This window comes from Patella vulgata, chromosome 3, assembly GCF_932274485.2.
Source record: "Patella vulgata chromosome 3, xgPatVulg1.2, whole genome shotgun sequence".
NCBI classification, from domain to species: Eukaryota; Metazoa; Mollusca; class Gastropoda; family Patellidae; genus Patella; species Patella vulgata.
The window spans coordinates 50,779,419-50,796,889 of NC_065881.2; the positions used below are offsets into that span (position 1 = coordinate 50,779,419).

At 34.6% G+C, this 17,471-nt stretch overlaps 1 protein-coding gene across 2 annotated transcripts in view; it reads right to left on the reverse strand.

Annotated features, from left to right (window-relative positions):
• The window catches only part of LOC126815554 (disintegrin and metalloproteinase domain-containing protein 10), a 37,152-nt gene extending 20,269 nt beyond the window's left edge, over nucleotides 1-16,883 (reverse strand). Inside the window, exons 1-6 of one of the 2 annotated variants that reach the window (XM_050541256.2) lie at nucleotides 16,651-16,883; nucleotides 7,745-7,880; nucleotides 6,143-6,264; nucleotides 4,297-4,468; nucleotides 3,804-3,915; nucleotides 2,775-2,945 (exon numbers count right to left, since the gene is read on the reverse strand). In XM_050541256.2, the coding sequence (XP_050397213.2) occupies nucleotides 2,775-2,945; nucleotides 3,804-3,915; nucleotides 4,297-4,468; nucleotides 6,143-6,264; nucleotides 7,745-7,880; nucleotides 16,651-16,699 (762 nt within the window). In that variant the 5' untranslated portion in view covers nucleotides 16,700-16,883. The remainder of the gene's footprint in view (nucleotides 1-2,774; nucleotides 2,946-3,803; nucleotides 3,916-4,296; nucleotides 4,469-6,142; nucleotides 6,265-7,744; nucleotides 7,881-16,650) is intronic. The other variant, XM_050541255.2, reaches the window with a different exon arrangement.
• Nucleotides 16,884-17,471: the final 588 nt, after the last annotated feature.

A 17,471-nucleotide genomic window follows, 5' to 3' on the forward strand; every position in this document is an offset into this window, starting at 1 on the left:
CAATGATACAGGGATCTAAAAACTTTTTGACACCACCCGACCGAGCATAGATAGATAAGTTGAGGACCTTTCAGTATTTGTTGTTTTGTTGGGTTTTTTTTCAAATATTACTTTATTACTTTGACATTAAAATTATTAAAACGGTGTTTGTGTTTTATTTGAGTACAACGAATTATGACAACAGGTAGATATTGATAATTAAAACACGTTGTATTATTTGACTTGTTTGTAAAGTTGTTGTACGTGTCTCACGAATATTATTATTATTACGGTGGAATGAGAATCAGGTCAGGCAGAAACTGAGAAAGCTCTCATCGTCCTCCTAGTCCTACTCTCGGGCCGTAGCAAATCCACGGTCAACACAGGTAAGAAATAAAATAAGATCATCGTGAAAATTTGCAGGCACGTGTTGGACAATTACGACATTCAAACCTTTAACATTGGAGTGCCATAGATTGGTTTGGGTGACCTATTTACCGCAAATAAACAAATATAAAGACCGTAGAATAATTGTAAAATGAATAGACCTAGGCCTACACATCTTCTAAGTATAAATAAACAAAATACCAATACATCTTTCTTTAAACTAATTTGTGATGATAGGGTCTACTACGGCACACAAAAATAAATTATGCCGTGACAGACATGGTTTGCGTACGTCGGCTTTTACCATGGCTTTGCCGTTTAATTGCCGTGGTAAATTTCGAGCGCCGAGTTTGTGTACAGAGAAGGACGAAGGGGTTTAAATACGACTGGGCCTTTTTCGATTTTTTCTTTGTGCTGGGCGGCAAAAAATAGTGCCTGGCGCAGGCGCCGCTAGGCGTGGCTACATCTTTAAAAATGTGCCTGCAAAAAATTTTTTCAAGCAAATGTGCCTGCGCACGCCGTGCGCATGTGCGCGGAAATATCGATGCCTGGCTCTGCTTAGCTTTAGCTCGAAATATTAATCATTGCACTCAGTCAAGACATTCCCTTAATGAACATCTACATCAAGTTTAAACATTCTACCTCAATTAAACGCAGAGTTGTTATGTTCCAAAGCATCAACCAATCAAATTGCTTATCTCTGCTTACCCTAAGCAGAAAATTCTCTCCTTTGAACTCCATCAAGGCATTCCCCTAATAGACACATAAGCCAAGTGTGAACATTCTTACTCAATTAAAATGAGAGTTATTGTGTTCCAAAGTCTTGACCAATCAAATTGCTTACCGCTCTGCTTACACTGAGCAGAAAATGCTCATTATCGAACTTAGTCAAGGTACTGATGTAATAAAACTATACACCAAGTTTCATCACTCTCACTTAAACATACATTATGCAAGAGCTAAATCTGTCTATTGCAAGTCTTTCTTTAGGCCTGAAATGTTATCTAAATTATTAATTAGACATCAATTAACCTATCCAGACCATAATCAACTCTAGACTGCATGGCTAGCCTGCGATCTGTATTGGATTTTGAGCCGATTTACTGCATAACTTTCCTTCTCGATTTAACGATTAAATGGATAATCGAGACTATGCTGTTTATCGTACTGACTTTAGTAATGATGAATGAGGCTAGGCGGAAATTTCATTCGCTTAGTTCTGGGTTCATAGTGGATCAATTTGAATGAAATTGCCTTTACGTTATCTAGTTTTTAACTATTATAATGAGAACTGCCAACTTGTTATCGAATCTCCCATAATGTATCTTTAGTTAGAACTAAAGTTATCGTGTCCCAACACATCAACCAATCAAATTGCTTATCTCTGCTTACCCTAAGCAGAAAATGTTCATCTTTGAAATCCATCAAGGTACTGACCTAATTAACACCTACACCAAGTTTGAACATTCTAGCTCAATTAGAAAGAGAGTTATTGTGTCCGAAAAAGTGTGACGGACAGATGGACAAACCCATTTTAATAGTCCCCTGCTTTCTTCGAAAGGCAGGGCACAAAAAGAATCTTTAATGAGGTTACCAAGAATTTTATAATATAAAACATTTTTAAATAAAAAATCACTCATTTCTCATATCCTTTTATTCTGAGCGTGACATCTACTAACTATTATTAAGTTCATCTATTGAACTGAAAATATCAATAATTATATCAATAAAGTAAAATAACGAAGACATCGGCTATTCTGTCAATCAGTAGACGTAAACACAGTGCAGTCTGTGAGCGGAGGTCAAAAGTTACAGTAGAGAGGATTACTGGTCCAATCAAATTACACACAATGACTGCATTTGGAAATTTTAAATAGAAAATACTGCAATAATTTCAGCTTTACCCATTGCTTGTAGATATACTCAAATCAGTGGGGTTATAGAAGTTGTATCTGGGATGTCAACAGTAAGCTATATTAATATTCACCACATGGTTTGTAATACTTTATCAATTTGTCTCAGTATATAGGAAATGAAATGAAATGGGGTTTAACATCCTACCGTTCTGCTCAGACAGACCTAATGAAGACGGGCATACACCATACAGTGTGCTATGTGGGAAATTTTGCCTGGACAGCAGCGCTGTGGCCTACACTTATACAGGACTTCGTTTTTTCGGACCATACAAATGATTAGACAGCTGCCCTTGTCAGGCCCTCCATTGTGCACCACTGACAAGGGGAAACCACACCAGAAAATCCTGATGAACTTTCTCGGCCAACGTCTGGTGTAAACCCATGACCTCCAGCGCTAGCAAGCCAGTATCTTACTCATTTAGCCACTGTGGCTCCATCGGTATATATAGGATATTATAATAGAAGTGGAACAAAAACTGAAAAGAAACTTACTAATGTTTGAGATTTATATTTCTGTTCTTTTACATACTTCCACATCATGGGATCAGATCGTAAATAAAGATAACATGTATTTTTATCTAGTAGATTTTTACGTTTAACCCGTTTTAAAACACCTATATTACTCTCTTTAGAATATAAATCGTGTGGACGACTCTCTGCATGCTGTAAATATAAAATATATTTGATAAACAAATGAATAAACAGTAAGAATACAAAACCACAGATGTGAAATTAAAGTCACAAAAAAAACCATGGGTATCAGAATATTAACTATTTTGGCAAGGTTTATCCCAAACCGTCTTTCCGGAATCAGTGAGATGACAATTAAATAGGAAATCCCAGATATATGTTACCAAATAAAACTGGTTAATTTGGTGTGAAAGGCTCTTGACAAATTTTATCCTAGTACTGCGCAACTATCTAAATCTCGTTATAATGGAATAAATACAGACACTAGTAGTGCTGATATCAAGTAGTGCTGACGCCGATTCGATTCTCGGTCCTTTTTTGTATTATCGATGCATCGGCAAAAAATACTAATAATTAGCTTTATGTGTCCGAGGACTCAGAGGAGTTCACAAGTTCGTCCACTAGAATAAAAAAACACCTTTTCAATATGTTTTTATAATTCAAAATAAAACAATATATATGTAACGGAACAATTCAATGAATCCCGCACAAACTATTATTAGGCTTGACCTGTTTACCCTACGCTTCTGTTATGTTTGTCTCCATTTTCCAGTGACTACAAAGACTGCGTTTGCTGGTTACGTCCCCTGGCTATCGAGTCCTTTAACCCCAAGGTCAATTTCACAGTTCATTTAAGAGACCAAACGAACTGTCAGAAGGATAATATCTCGCCGCCGGTTCTTATTAAAAATAAACCCCTACAGACAGGCTTGAGAAGGATTTGAAGCAAATTTATGATAAATTAATTAGTTTGAATATGTTTTTAGGCCAAATATATCATCAAATCACCCAGTTTGTACACGGGAATGTATCTTTAAGAAAGTCACTTACCCGTTTAGCTCTATTAGGTTTATATGTAGCAGATTCAACTGTTTTTGTCATCCACTCTCTAGCTTGCTCCAGTGCACATGATCCTGCCATTTTTTCTGCTTCTCTACGAAGTCTGTTTAAAAAAAAAATTAAAGAATGTCATAGAAAAGAAAAAGATTCCAAGAAACAGTGTCAGTAATTTTCAGACTTTCAGGTCGCAATCATATTTCTGATATTTTATTGAAAGGGAAAGTTATGGAAGTGTCAGGTTTATTAAATATTTTTGACATTGGCCTTTATAGGTGCTACATATATGTATCTCACTGTGCTAAACTTGAAACACTTGTTTTGTCTATGTTTTGATGTCCATTTCTACTTCATGGTCTACTGGACATCAAATTGTTAAGAATGACAGTAAAAATTTATTGCTGTCTACAGCCAGCAAGGGACAATCTTTCATTGTAGATCACATGTTCATAATAATTAATCAAACTTTCTGTGAAACTGAACTTACTTGTAAGGATCTAAGTCCATATGTTTTTCTGCATATATAACTGAATGATATGAAGGATTATGTATATACTGTGCAGCAGGATCTATATGGTATGTAGTATCGCCAGGTATATTAATAAACCCACGAGCAGTACCATTTATAACAGCTATATGGGCATAACTGGAAGGCATATCTGAAACACATAATCACTCAGAATCATAAACTTTCAAACCTTTTATACTGAACAAAAACTCCTGAGAAAATTCTAGATTCCAAAAATTTATATGATGAACCAGTGGACTCATATAATGAATCAAGGAATATAAATATGTTTGGGATCATGGTACCGTACATAAAATGTGTATAACAATGCAAAATAATTCGATATTGCACCAAATCTATATATATATTTGTGACTGTCGTTTGTCTGTCTGTCTGTCTGTTCGGGGTTGGCGGCTACACTAGGTCTGCCCCGAGTCTGAAATTTGGGGTATAGGGGTAGCTTGGACTGGGGAGTAACATAGGCCAGGTGGCATTAGTCTACCACTTCCGGTTTCGGAGTTATGACCCACGAGCGAAGTCGGTCTGTTCGGGGTTGGCGGCTACACTAGGTCTGTCCCGAGTCTGAAATTTGGGGTAGCTCGGACCGGGGAGTAACATAGGCCAGGTGGCGTTAGTCTACCACTTCCGGTTTTGGAGTTATGACCTTCGAGCAAAGTCTGTCTGTTCGGGGTTGGCGGCTACATCTGCCCCGAGTCTGAAATTTGGGGTATAGGGGTAGCTCGGACCGGGGAGTAACATAGGCTAGGTGGCGTTAGTCTACCACTTCCGGTTTCGGAGTTATGAACCCCGAGCAAAGTCTGTTCGAGGTTGGCTGCTACACTAGGTCTGCCCGAGTCTGAAATTTGGGGAGTAACATAGGCCAGGTGGCGTTAGTCTACCACTTCCGGTTTCGGAGTTATGACCCCCGAGCGAAGCCGGTCTGTTCGGGGTTGGCGGCTACACTAGGTCTGCCTCGAGTCTGAAATTTGGGGTATAGGGGTAGCTCGGACCGGGGAGTAACATAGGCCAGGTGGCATTAGTCTACCACTTCCGGTTTCGGAGTTATGACCCCCGAGCGAAGCCGGGTATCCTGCTAGTACAAAATAAAAAGCACCGAAAAAAAACTGGTTATTGTATAGTAAGTGCAGGGTGCTGCATCACACACAAACAAATACCGTATAAAAGACAAATCTACGGACAAGACACAGTATACAGACATCACAAACAACAAACACACATATCAGATAAAGTAAATAGATCCGGGGGCTAGCCGTAAGGGTCCACTGCACTGTACAGTCCCGGACCTGTAGTGATACAGACTTCAATCAAAATGAAAAACAATCTAACAATAAGGAAATATTTCCCAAACGTTGTATAATACTACTGTGAGTGATGATTGGCTATGTGCTACATGAAATATAAATGTAGGCACATTGAAGGGAAATACCTTTACGAGTAACCATTTACATGAAATTTAGTAAAAAGCCAAGTAAAAATTAAATGGCCTATACACCTATAAACTCTCTCTCTTTACATCTCAAGAGTGAAAACATCTTGTTCAAGATGGTTAACTCCCACAACCCAATATTGCAAAAAGGTGTTTTCTATCTTTCTCCCTATCATGCCGGACAGAATTGTCAATAATAATTAATTGTCAATTTCATCATTAAATATTGCACCAAATACAAAATAAATAGCACAATTAAATCACTTGCAAATAATGGTTATTTTAAAATATATAAATCAAACTGTTTGGTTTCCTATAGCGAACATCTAACACACAGTCAAACACCCAAACAAACTTTCACTTTTATATTTGACCGACCTTGTAACGAACCATGGTATATAAAGGATGTATCTATAGGGGACTCTGTACCATCTGTATCTCTATGCATATGCTTATCACTAAATATAGTCTCATCTTTTTTCAATTTGAGATTAAAAAACCTGAAAAACAAAATACAGTTCTTTAATTCTAATATAGATAATAGTACATGTTACGTATAAGATACACTGTATAAAACAAAGATAGCAATGCAAAGCATGGAAATACGCCAACTAATCAACGCATTATGGATCAAGAACCAAAGCCTGTCAATCCATGCACAATTGTCCACTAAACAAGCATGCCATGTTCCATGTCGATCGTACTTGAAGAACAACAAGAACCAGACCTGAATGCTTCACTCTATATTTGAAAAAAAAATTTGTTAAAAATTATAGTCTCTATCACGTTAGCAGGCCAATTGTTGACGGACCGACGGGACACGGGGGACAACTTAAAAATGCAATTACACTTTAGAAGGAGGGTATGATGAGTGGAACTGATGGGGTTTTTTTTATCTGTAGTTGAAAGAGAACAACATATCCTAAATGACTATTATATCATGATAAACATTCAATGTTATTCGCAATTCATTAATGGAGGTATATAATGACTGACAAATTCAAAATTCAGCTGCATGTGTGTGAATAAGCTTACAATCTGTGTGATGCCATGTTTGATAAGATATAAATCTGTATTTTCTGGGGGTTTTCTTTCTCAATCCCACACAATATTGTAGTGTACATGTGTTTACAAACACCGCAAAAGGTTCTAAACACCTTATTAGAAATTGGTTATTTCTCTTCAAAATGCACAATAAAATGTCTATAATAAACCTAATCATAAATTCCTGCTGGTACTCTCACTTTAAAATAACTGCACACATAATTAAACATACATTATGCAAGAGCTAAATCTGCCTATTTCAGATCTTTCTTTAGGCCTGAAATGTTATCTAAATTATTAATTAGACATTAATTAACCTATCCAAGCCATAATCAACTCTAGATGGCAGCACTAGCCTGCGATCTTTAGTGGATTGTAAGCTGATTTACTGCATAACTTTCCTTCTCGATTAAACGATTAAATGGATAATCGAGACTATGCTGTTTATCGTACTGACTTTAGTAATGAAAGACCGAGGATTATGGGAATTTCAGTCGCTTAGTTCTCGGTTCATAGTGGATCAATTTGAATGAAATTTTCACCAAATTGCCTTTACATTATCTAGTTTTTAACTATTATAGTGAGAACTGCCAACTCGTTACCGAATCTCCCATAATGTATATTTAAGCGTAGTTAAAATAATCTTGTGAAGATGTTTACAATGTTTTAAATACATACAGACATAGAACAAAACATTTTATTGATCATTAAAATGTTTATGTTTAATGAAGTCTACCTGTTAATATAATAATATTAACCCTGGTTATAAATGGTATCATTTTACAGTAGAGTACTATCAGTATCATATATCAAGATTTTTACTTTGTCCACTTTTCTTCCTCTACTTCATCTAAAGGTCAACAATGAAACAATCTACTAGGAAATATCACAGACACTTTTTTTAGTGAGATTATATAAGTCACTGGATGAACTTACCTATTATAAGCTTTGAACTTCAAGTAAAGATGTGGTTCAAGGGACCTTTTAACTCGTTGATGGTTGTTATGAAAACCAGCAATATCATAATTTAATGGTTCATAATGATGTATATAGTCATCTAACTTATGAAAATCTGGAAGAAAGAAGAAATTTGTTCGCAATTTCAATGACTGATTTATTTTAGACTTTTTTGCTTCAAGTTTTGACAGGTGTCATGCACAATGCACAAGGCAGAGAGAGAAATGAAATGAAATGGGGTTTAACGTCCTACTGTTTTGCTCCGAACTGGGCTAATGAAGACGGGCATACACCATACAGTGTGCTATGAGGGAAATTTTGCACGGACAAAGGCACTGCCAGGAACACTTGATAGTGATCATTTTGTCTTGATGTATTATGTTTTTAGTATTATTATATTATGGATTGTCTATGTTTTTCTGTGTTTTCGTTGATCAAAAAGCTGATTAAATAACGAGTAAAATCCTCTAAAGGGCTTCATTCATTGAAAATGTTTCAATTAGCTTAAACTTAAAGGGACTATCCCGATTTGAACAATGAACAAAGGGGATTTGCCCTTTAAAAGAAGGTAACAAATGAAATGAAATGAAATGGAGTTTAACGTCCTACTGTTCTGAAGAAGGTAAAAACAAGTGAATGTTAAAATTATATCTGTTGCCAATAACAATCAACCTATTGTTAAAGATGCTAATAATATGTTGATTTCAATAAATATGTAGCTTGTTTAAATTATATGGAATTAAATTCAATATATTCAGCGAATCTGCACAAGACACTTAAATTGTTTCGTAAGACGCAATTATGCAATCAATCAGAGTGACCCAAATTTCAGCAAGTAAATTTGGATAACATAGATGACTCATCCAACTGAAAATGATCTAATTACAATGTAAACAGCTTTTATATACCTGTATTGTGTCATGTATGTACATACAACTCAATGTACATGTACTTTAAATATATATTATATAATGAATTCTACAAGAAATACATAATCTTTATGTTTTATATAACATTAAAGTAACAGTTACAATGTAAACAGCTTTTATATACCTGTATTGTGTCATGTATGTACATACAACTCAATGTACATGTACTTTAAATATATAATATATAATGAATTCTACAAGAAATACATAATCTTTATGTTTTATATAACATTAAAGTAACAGTGCATGATTCATATGTTTTGTAAAATATCAAATTTCTCACACCTTAGTTAATATCAACACTAGATAACCTTGGATTCAATCGGATTAAAAACAGGCCAATCAATTAGATTCAGTAAAACACGATGGTGTCATATGACATCATTACACAATACTGCCAATTAGCCTACCATAGATCGCAAAATGGAATAGTATGTTCAACTTCAAATAAATGTTGAACAGTGTTGTTGACAATTCTGTCAATAAAAAGAAGCGAGAAGAGAGAAATATTAAAGTGTAAAATTTACATATGGAGCAGCATAGATCAATGGAATTTCTGTTGATCATATCTTTGGAAGGAATTACTATATCACTCAAATCATGCTCAGGGACTTTTGAAAGTATTACAACAAAGTGAAACAAGGGCTATAACTCAGGGCATAATAAACGGAAATTGCTGAAATTCAATAGAATTCTTCGTTGAACTAATTTAAATGATGCATATCAATTTCAAACAGATCGGATGATAACTGTTGTCATTAGAGCGTTCACAAGATTCAACAAAGTGAAACAAGGACCATACTCTACATGTAATAAATAGAAATTGCTGAAATTCAATAGGCTTCTTTGTTTTACTAATTTAAATGATGCATATAAATTACATACAGATCGGAAAATAACTTTTGTGGTTAGAGCATTCACAAGGTACAACAAAGTGAAACAAGGGAAATAACTCTGGGCATAATTAACGGAAATTGCTGAAATTCAATAGGCTTCTTCGTTTCACTAATTTAAATGATGCATATCAATTTCAAACAGATCGGATGATAACTGTTGTCATTAGAGCATTCACATGATTCAACAAAGTGAAACAAGGGCCATAAATCTAGATGTAATTAACGAAAATTGCTGAAATTCAATAGGCTTCTTTGTTTTACTAATTTAAATGATGCATACAAATTTCATATAGATCGGTTGATAACTTTTGTCATTACAGCGTTCACAAGGTGCAATAAAGTGAAACAAGGGCCATTACTCCAGAAGAAATTAACGGAAGTTCGTGAAATTAAATAGGTTTCTTCATCTCACTAATGCAAACAATATATATCAAATTCAAAACAATCAGATGATAAATGTAGTCTGTAGAGTGTTCACAAGAAATTGTGGATGACGGACGGACGGACGGACCGACAGACGGACGGACAGGGGCGACGGCAATATACGACCACATTTCCATGTGGGCGAATAAAAATGGATAATCAGTTAATTATCGTGACAGTGGTAACAATAACATCATCTAGTTTTGAACTATTATAATGATAACGGCCAGCTCTGTATCTAATCTTCCATAATATATTATTCATTTCTTTGATCTTATGCAGAAGTCAAATATAAGATCAATGCACCAGTTGCACCACACTACCTAGTAATGGTATCTCAAAAAAATATGAAACTTCAACTGCCAGGCAATTAAACATACATATGTATCCAAAAATGTAACACTAATCTAGGACTAGGCTTTGTCTATGATCTCTAATTTATACAAATGGCAAAATCATAACAAAAACTCTGGTTTGTACAGGCTTTCAGATGGGCTTCTGTCGACTTACAATTGAACCCTTAAAAACACATTTTTATCATGGTATTATCGCATAATGGCAAAATTAAATCAAAATGGTAAGAGTACATGTACTACCAAATGTAATTTATTACTGAACCTGTGCCAACCATTTGTACAAAAAGTATTTATATGAATTGGACAAATTTTCAAATGCTATCAGTTCTCCAATTCTAGTGGTGGTAACAAAATCTTAAAGAGGTTACAAATTGTAAATGACAAAAGTGTGTCACTAGGAATTGTAGACAACTTTTAACAGTATGAATGATTCTGAACACTTCAATAAATTCCTTTGCTTCTCAAATTTGAACAATACATACTTTCACACAAGTCACAATTCTACAAAGTGAACAAAGGTCTCAACTCCTGATTAATGGAAATTAATTAAAATTCAATAGGCTACATGTAGTTTGATTCACTAATCTGATCGGATGATGACTTTTATCGATAGAGCATTCACAAGATATGAGAGGAACCACTACCATGGAAGTTTTCTTTTTCTGTAAATTCTTACAAGCAAATTTATATCATCCATTGTATAAATAAGTATTACTATTATTAAATATGCTTTTTAAATGTCTATACAATGACTGGGTTCATGTGAAGGGACAACATGACAGAATACAACTTACAAGTAAAATAATTTCACAAGCATTGTTAGTGATGTTAGTCTTATTAAAAATATGAAATAACTTTAAGTTATATTTTTAAAATGTATTAAAATAAAGCCCTAAAATAGATGGTATCTATAAACAGTCCTACTTTGTTAAAGAATAATCCTATTAATCCTATAATTCACTACCCACGCAAAACTTTAGTATAAAATAACTTTGTCAACTTAATGTGTTTCACTCTTATTCTGTTGTGAGTATGTAGGTCTAAGAACAAAATTTCCCCCAGGGAGAAAAATAGTCGGTCTCAAAATAAGTGCAGTCACTGCAGTCGGTCTCAAAATTATGCATCGCCGTCTTAATGAATTAATGAGGTAAACAAATAATGCCAGAATAGATCCCAAATACTAGTCGGTCGCAAAATCAGTGCAGTCGGTCTTAAGATATGAGCAGTCGGTATCAAAATAAGTGCTCACTGCACACGTCACTCTACTCACGCAAAACTTTAGTATAAAATAACCTTGTCGACTTATCATGTTTGAAAAAAATGTTTTTCACCCCATGGCAAAAAAATAATCGGTCTCAAAAAAAAAGTGCTCACCACAGGCCGTCTCAGACTAAATGAATTAATGGGGTGTTTTCTGACCATTAGAATTCTGCAAAATATCTCCCCAAAGTCCAGGGCATTTCAGAGACCAAGTAAGCGCCCCATTGAGGTAAAGTGCCCTCAGGTCCTGTCCTCAAAAATTAAAAGCTCAGTTACATATCGGCGCTCAATTCCATTATGCCATCATTCTTCAACTCCTTCTCTGTCTTATACTATCTCATCACTATCATATTCACAGTTACAGTGAATCACCCAGTTAGTAGTACCACTAGTGAGTGAGTCGTGGGTCAAAAGACTTTAGAATTGTTAGTTCTACTCTCACAAAACAGGCGACATTGACAGATAGGCCTGAAGATTCTGTCCCATTTCTTATCCTCTCGTTAACGAGAATTTGGATCCATTTGCCATGACATTGACTAAAATTGTCAGGCCCAGTCCCAAAAATTAAAAGCTCGGTTACACATCTAAAAATTTTTCGCGTCTGAGGCGCTCGATTCAATTATAACATCATTCTTCCACTCCTCTGTCGTCTTATACTGTCTCAGCACTATCATATTCACGGTTATACTGAACTGCCTAGTTATGTTAGTAGTACCATTGGCACTGGTGTGTGGGTCGTGGGGCGTCAGACTATACAAAAGTTCTGTCAACTCTTGCAAAACAGGCGGAATTGACAGGGGGCAGATCTTGAGATTTTGTCCAATTGACTCACATTTCTGGTCCTCTCGTCCACAAGAATTTCTCCCAGCAATGACCTCAAATGCCAAGATATTGACTCAATTTTTCAAAATTTTCTCAGGTTGCTCAGTGTTAAAGGCACAATCATATATGACATAAACTTTATGTCAACTTAAATAAAACTGCTTTCCAGCGAGACAACGATCGGCAAACAACTATATAATTATACAATACCATCTATGTTCTACTGGAACGCTTAATGTTATTGTCAGTATTTTGTTGACATTCATTGTGGGGTTGGATTGTGGCTGGGGTGGCGCCCTAGATTTGGCCCCCACCCCCACCCCATCTAGATCCGCTACTGCTCATGGCCCCTACAAAACTGGCACCTGTGGTGCTCGGTTCCTGACTGCGTCACTCGTACTAGGGGTATGGGCATCAGTCGGTCGCATTTTGGCTAAACACCCCCCCAAACAAAATCGTTATGTACGCCCCTGTTTTCAGCTTCAAATTCAAACGTTTGAAGATAGCTATCCACGGTGGGGAATAGGAAAACAAGGGAGGTAATTGTGTTATTATTTCCAGTGTGAAGATTTTTAAGTGTGAGAAAGATAACCTATGATCGATCGTATAATAGTGAGTTGACAACCTATTGAGCAAAAGACATAGAAATAATTGTTTTGACTTTCTTAGAGAATATGAAATTGTAACTTTAAAAAATACTTTTTGGAACTTATAAGCACCTACATTTCTAAATAATTTTACCATTCGGGGTTCTTACTGCAGGATTTTTGTTTTTGGATTTGTTTTATCAAAAAATAATAAAAGTATTAAAATAGTATACATTTTTTTTTAAATTCTTAATTATGATTATCTATTATCAGGTTGGCCCTTTAGTTTTAGTACAGCCTGTAATGGACAATGTAGGTAAGTTAGATTGTATGTTCAATAGAGTGTGATTCTCTTCACAAGTTCAACCAAGTGAATCGTCTTTCATATTTCAAGATAAAACAAGAACACAGGTCATTAACATTCCGAACCCATGCGTGTATACAAAAAACATCCAATCTATTTCTATGGAAAAACAGAAATTATTATAATTTATATCCAGCAAATTTCTAATTAGAAAATGGCACAAGATGTGTGTACAAAGATTGTAAACATAATAGGGACAGAAGGATGGAGATCATTTCAATATCCCTTCCTTAACTTTTTTCGGCACAAGATAATAACTTAAAAGGATTGATCAGTTAAACTATAATATTACTTAGATTAGTAGACTAAGTCTCTATACTCTAGTATTCTAGGTTTGTTTTGATTACCATCAAATTACATACATCAGGTTGTTTTTGGGGTTTTTTAAAAGTAATTTAGGTGAACCAGCTATTGATTGATTGATAAAGTCAAAAATTATTATGGAAGTTCAGGAACTGACTCCCTTGAAACTTTTTTTCTGAAGCAGCTGCTTTTGACATCAGAGGGGTATAATATAACCTACTGCCTGTGGCCTGAAAAACAGCATAAATATCATTAGGTAAGCTCAGAATATAAGTTAGAAAAAGAACAGACACCAATGTAAACTTAAAAGGACATAACTTTGAGCAATTTGAATAATATTAAGACCAAAATGTTTTGTTTTCTAAAATAAAACCAAAGTTACACTATGTATGGTCTTAAAACTCTAACTTTTATTCTGGCATGTGGGGGATTTCAATGAAATTCATATTAATACAGTCTTGAAGGACTCGATTAGTGTCCACCTATGTTACATGTGATAGAACTAGTTGAACACATTCCAAATAAACATGTAATTTTTAACAAAGATCTTTACCATTGTTGATTCGTAACAAAGATTCGAAGAATCGGCAATTGACACAAAAAAAGGAAAACATTTCCTTACTTGCTGAAGTAGAGAGCAATGACAGATACGGTATACACAATCAATTTTCTGCTCATTGATAACTCCTGTCAAGACAAAGAGTTGTTAAGGAGATATCACTTCAAAATTTGAACATTTCAAACTACAGCATCGCTAACGCTGCAATATATGTCCACATTCCTGCTTTCATTGATATGGAACTTTTTAAAATGAAGAGAATGAAATATGAAATAGCTGCAATGACTGTAACATGACAAGAGGCAAAGAAGGCTGGGCGTTGGGTTTGTTTTGTCAAATTTAGAGACTAAATATTAACAAAAAAGTGTGGCATGTTTTTCCAGTATCTCGGAAAGAATGTCATTGTAAACATCCACTTGATGGTGGGTAGGTATCCGGCTTGGTGGAAATGGAACTCAGAAGTAATGAATTATTAATATCGCTTCTAAATTTATCATTAGGAATGTTTTTTGATTTTCTGAAACTTATTGTCCTCTTTATTGGTTCAAGTTTAGAAAACAAAAGATCGCAGAATAAACTGTAGTTATCAGATATCTGATGATCAACAATGTCACATGACTGAATAATGGAATCATGTTCTCTCGTTATCACAAGATCAAGAATGGGATTATGTCTATGGGTTGGCACATCCACATGCTGTTTTAAACTAAATGAGTCTAACAATAGTAAACATTTCTTAATGTTCGAATCGTTGACTTTATCAACTTGAAGATTGAAATCACCAAGAATTAGTAAATGTCCAGGTCCAGTATTCAGATTATTGAACAGTTCAGAAAATTCTGTCAGGAAATCCATAACATGTGTTGAAGTAGAGCGATATACTGAAATTATTCTTACATGCTTATTGCCAATGAGTAAATTAATTGTAAGTAGAAAATAAGTTTTTTGTGGTTACTCAGGAAACTTGTACAGATTTTTTGAAAAGACAGGCAATTGCACCTCCTTTAGAATGTTTCCTACGTGTATTTTCAAATATAGAGTCAAAGTTAGTAGGAACTAATTTGTTGATGATAACTGTGTCTTCACAGCAAATCCACGGTACTGAGTAGCAATAAATAAATCCACATCATTATTAGAAACATATTCATTCAGTTCATCAGTTTTATTTCGGACAGATCTGGTATTCAATATGCATAAACTAAACTTTTCAAAATTTTTCTCGCTTTTCACTTACTCAAGAATATTTTGAGTACAAACAGGGGCAGGCTCAAATTCTGGTTATGGGACGACTTCATAAAAATGTACATTTTTGAGAATATATCGGAACAAATTTATTTATTTTAGATGTTATTCAAAACGGTTATAAAATAAGATTTTGCAGAATAACGCATTCTGAGTTTGTTTCGAAGGCAGTACTTGATTTAGAAGTAAGGGGTCTTGTGACAAATGTCATGTTGCACCCACGGTAATTAATCCGTTGTTAGTTTCCATCCAAAATAACAATTAAAAACAATTGATTTCAGATTTAAGGGAGGTAAATCAGTACATGTATGTATTATTAAATGTATTACATTTGAAGATATTTGTACCGCTCTTTTCTACATTCATAAAGAATCATGGATGATTTTAAATATGAATTACATGCAGCATATCATAATATAAATACATGTGAAAACTATACTCAATTTCTTGGATTTTCCTGGGTAAATATCTCAACATGTTTAGCTACGTTTTCGTATCGTAGCTACATGTACTCCAGCTGAAAAGGTTCATTTTTTGGAGGAGACGAACTGGAATTTTTTAATGGGACTGCACTTGCTGAATCCTCCAAATTACTACCGTACTTGCTTAACGATCTATGTCTGTATAAATATACTGGCCTATAGGCAATAAAGAGGTCAAAACTATAATATATCTTTCAGACATAGACAATGTCAATTTTAATGACAGGTAAAATCAGTGACATCATCCAATAATAACATACATTTTCTCTTCTCTATCTATTCTTAAACAACTCCTGTCAACTGATCGATATGTACTATAAAAAAAACAACAAATTATCTATTACCCAATTCTTATAATTAAGAAATAAATACATTGTCACTGACCTACCGGACCCAAGGCAAAATTTAGTTAGGCCTATCATTTGCATTATCAATATTATCAACAAGATGATCAAGCATCAATCAAAAAATAAAATTATCAATATTGGCATTGATTTGTGTTTAGTGAACTGTTGTGCTGTCGTGTACAAATGTAATTTATCGAACTACAACAAAAATATCACTACTCATCGAAATTGTATCTTTCTATAAGAATTCGTTTCCAATCTCAATAACAAGTTGTTTCAACTTGAGTTCAACAGGATTTCATTATTTAGGCTTACCTCCCAGTGACATTACAAGAGTCAAGACAAACCATTCTTTTACTCCCATTTTCCTACACTCCCTGAGTTTTTACGGTTACTACTGTGAAAGACGGTGGAAGGCTGTATTATTTACAAAAATATCAGGTACTAATACAATATATTTTTAAAATAAAAGACATTTAAATGGTGATATTTTCATGAGACATCCTCTGATGTTTGTACACTGAATATTTCGTACAGCGCATGACTGTGACCTTAAAATGACGTCATGAATCGTGACTCCGGATCAAAATAAAAGGAAATGATTAGACTCGAATTTAAAGGTAGTCAATTTCGATGATCCAGACCTTTTCTTATCGGTGAGGTTGAATAGTTCGCTTTTAGGAAATATTCCTTCGAATATAACATGTGAAGTATGGAAGACCAAGCAGCTCTTTATTCAGTGTTCTTAATTCTTAATAGTTCTTAATTCATAGTCCTTAATAATTCTTATTATTACTAGGCCTATATATAGTATTAGGCTATAGCCTACTAAAATTTAAAATCAGCATTTGTTTTACAAATCCTCCAGTCCATGTACAAATCAGACATTGTCATACCAGATTTGTAAATTGTATCTTTGTTTAATTTAATTGTATTTTAAATAATTGTGAAGGTACCGGTATAGACTAAAATTTGAAACAAATTAATGAGGAGTGATAGGCGCATAGTCCATACAACCCCGACGTCAACCTTATGTGTCCAATATCTTTGAAATGGCGGGATTCTGAAACCGCAGAAGAAGTTATAGTTGTTTTAAGGCTAATTGTAACATAATTACTTATTTCCATGCAAACTGT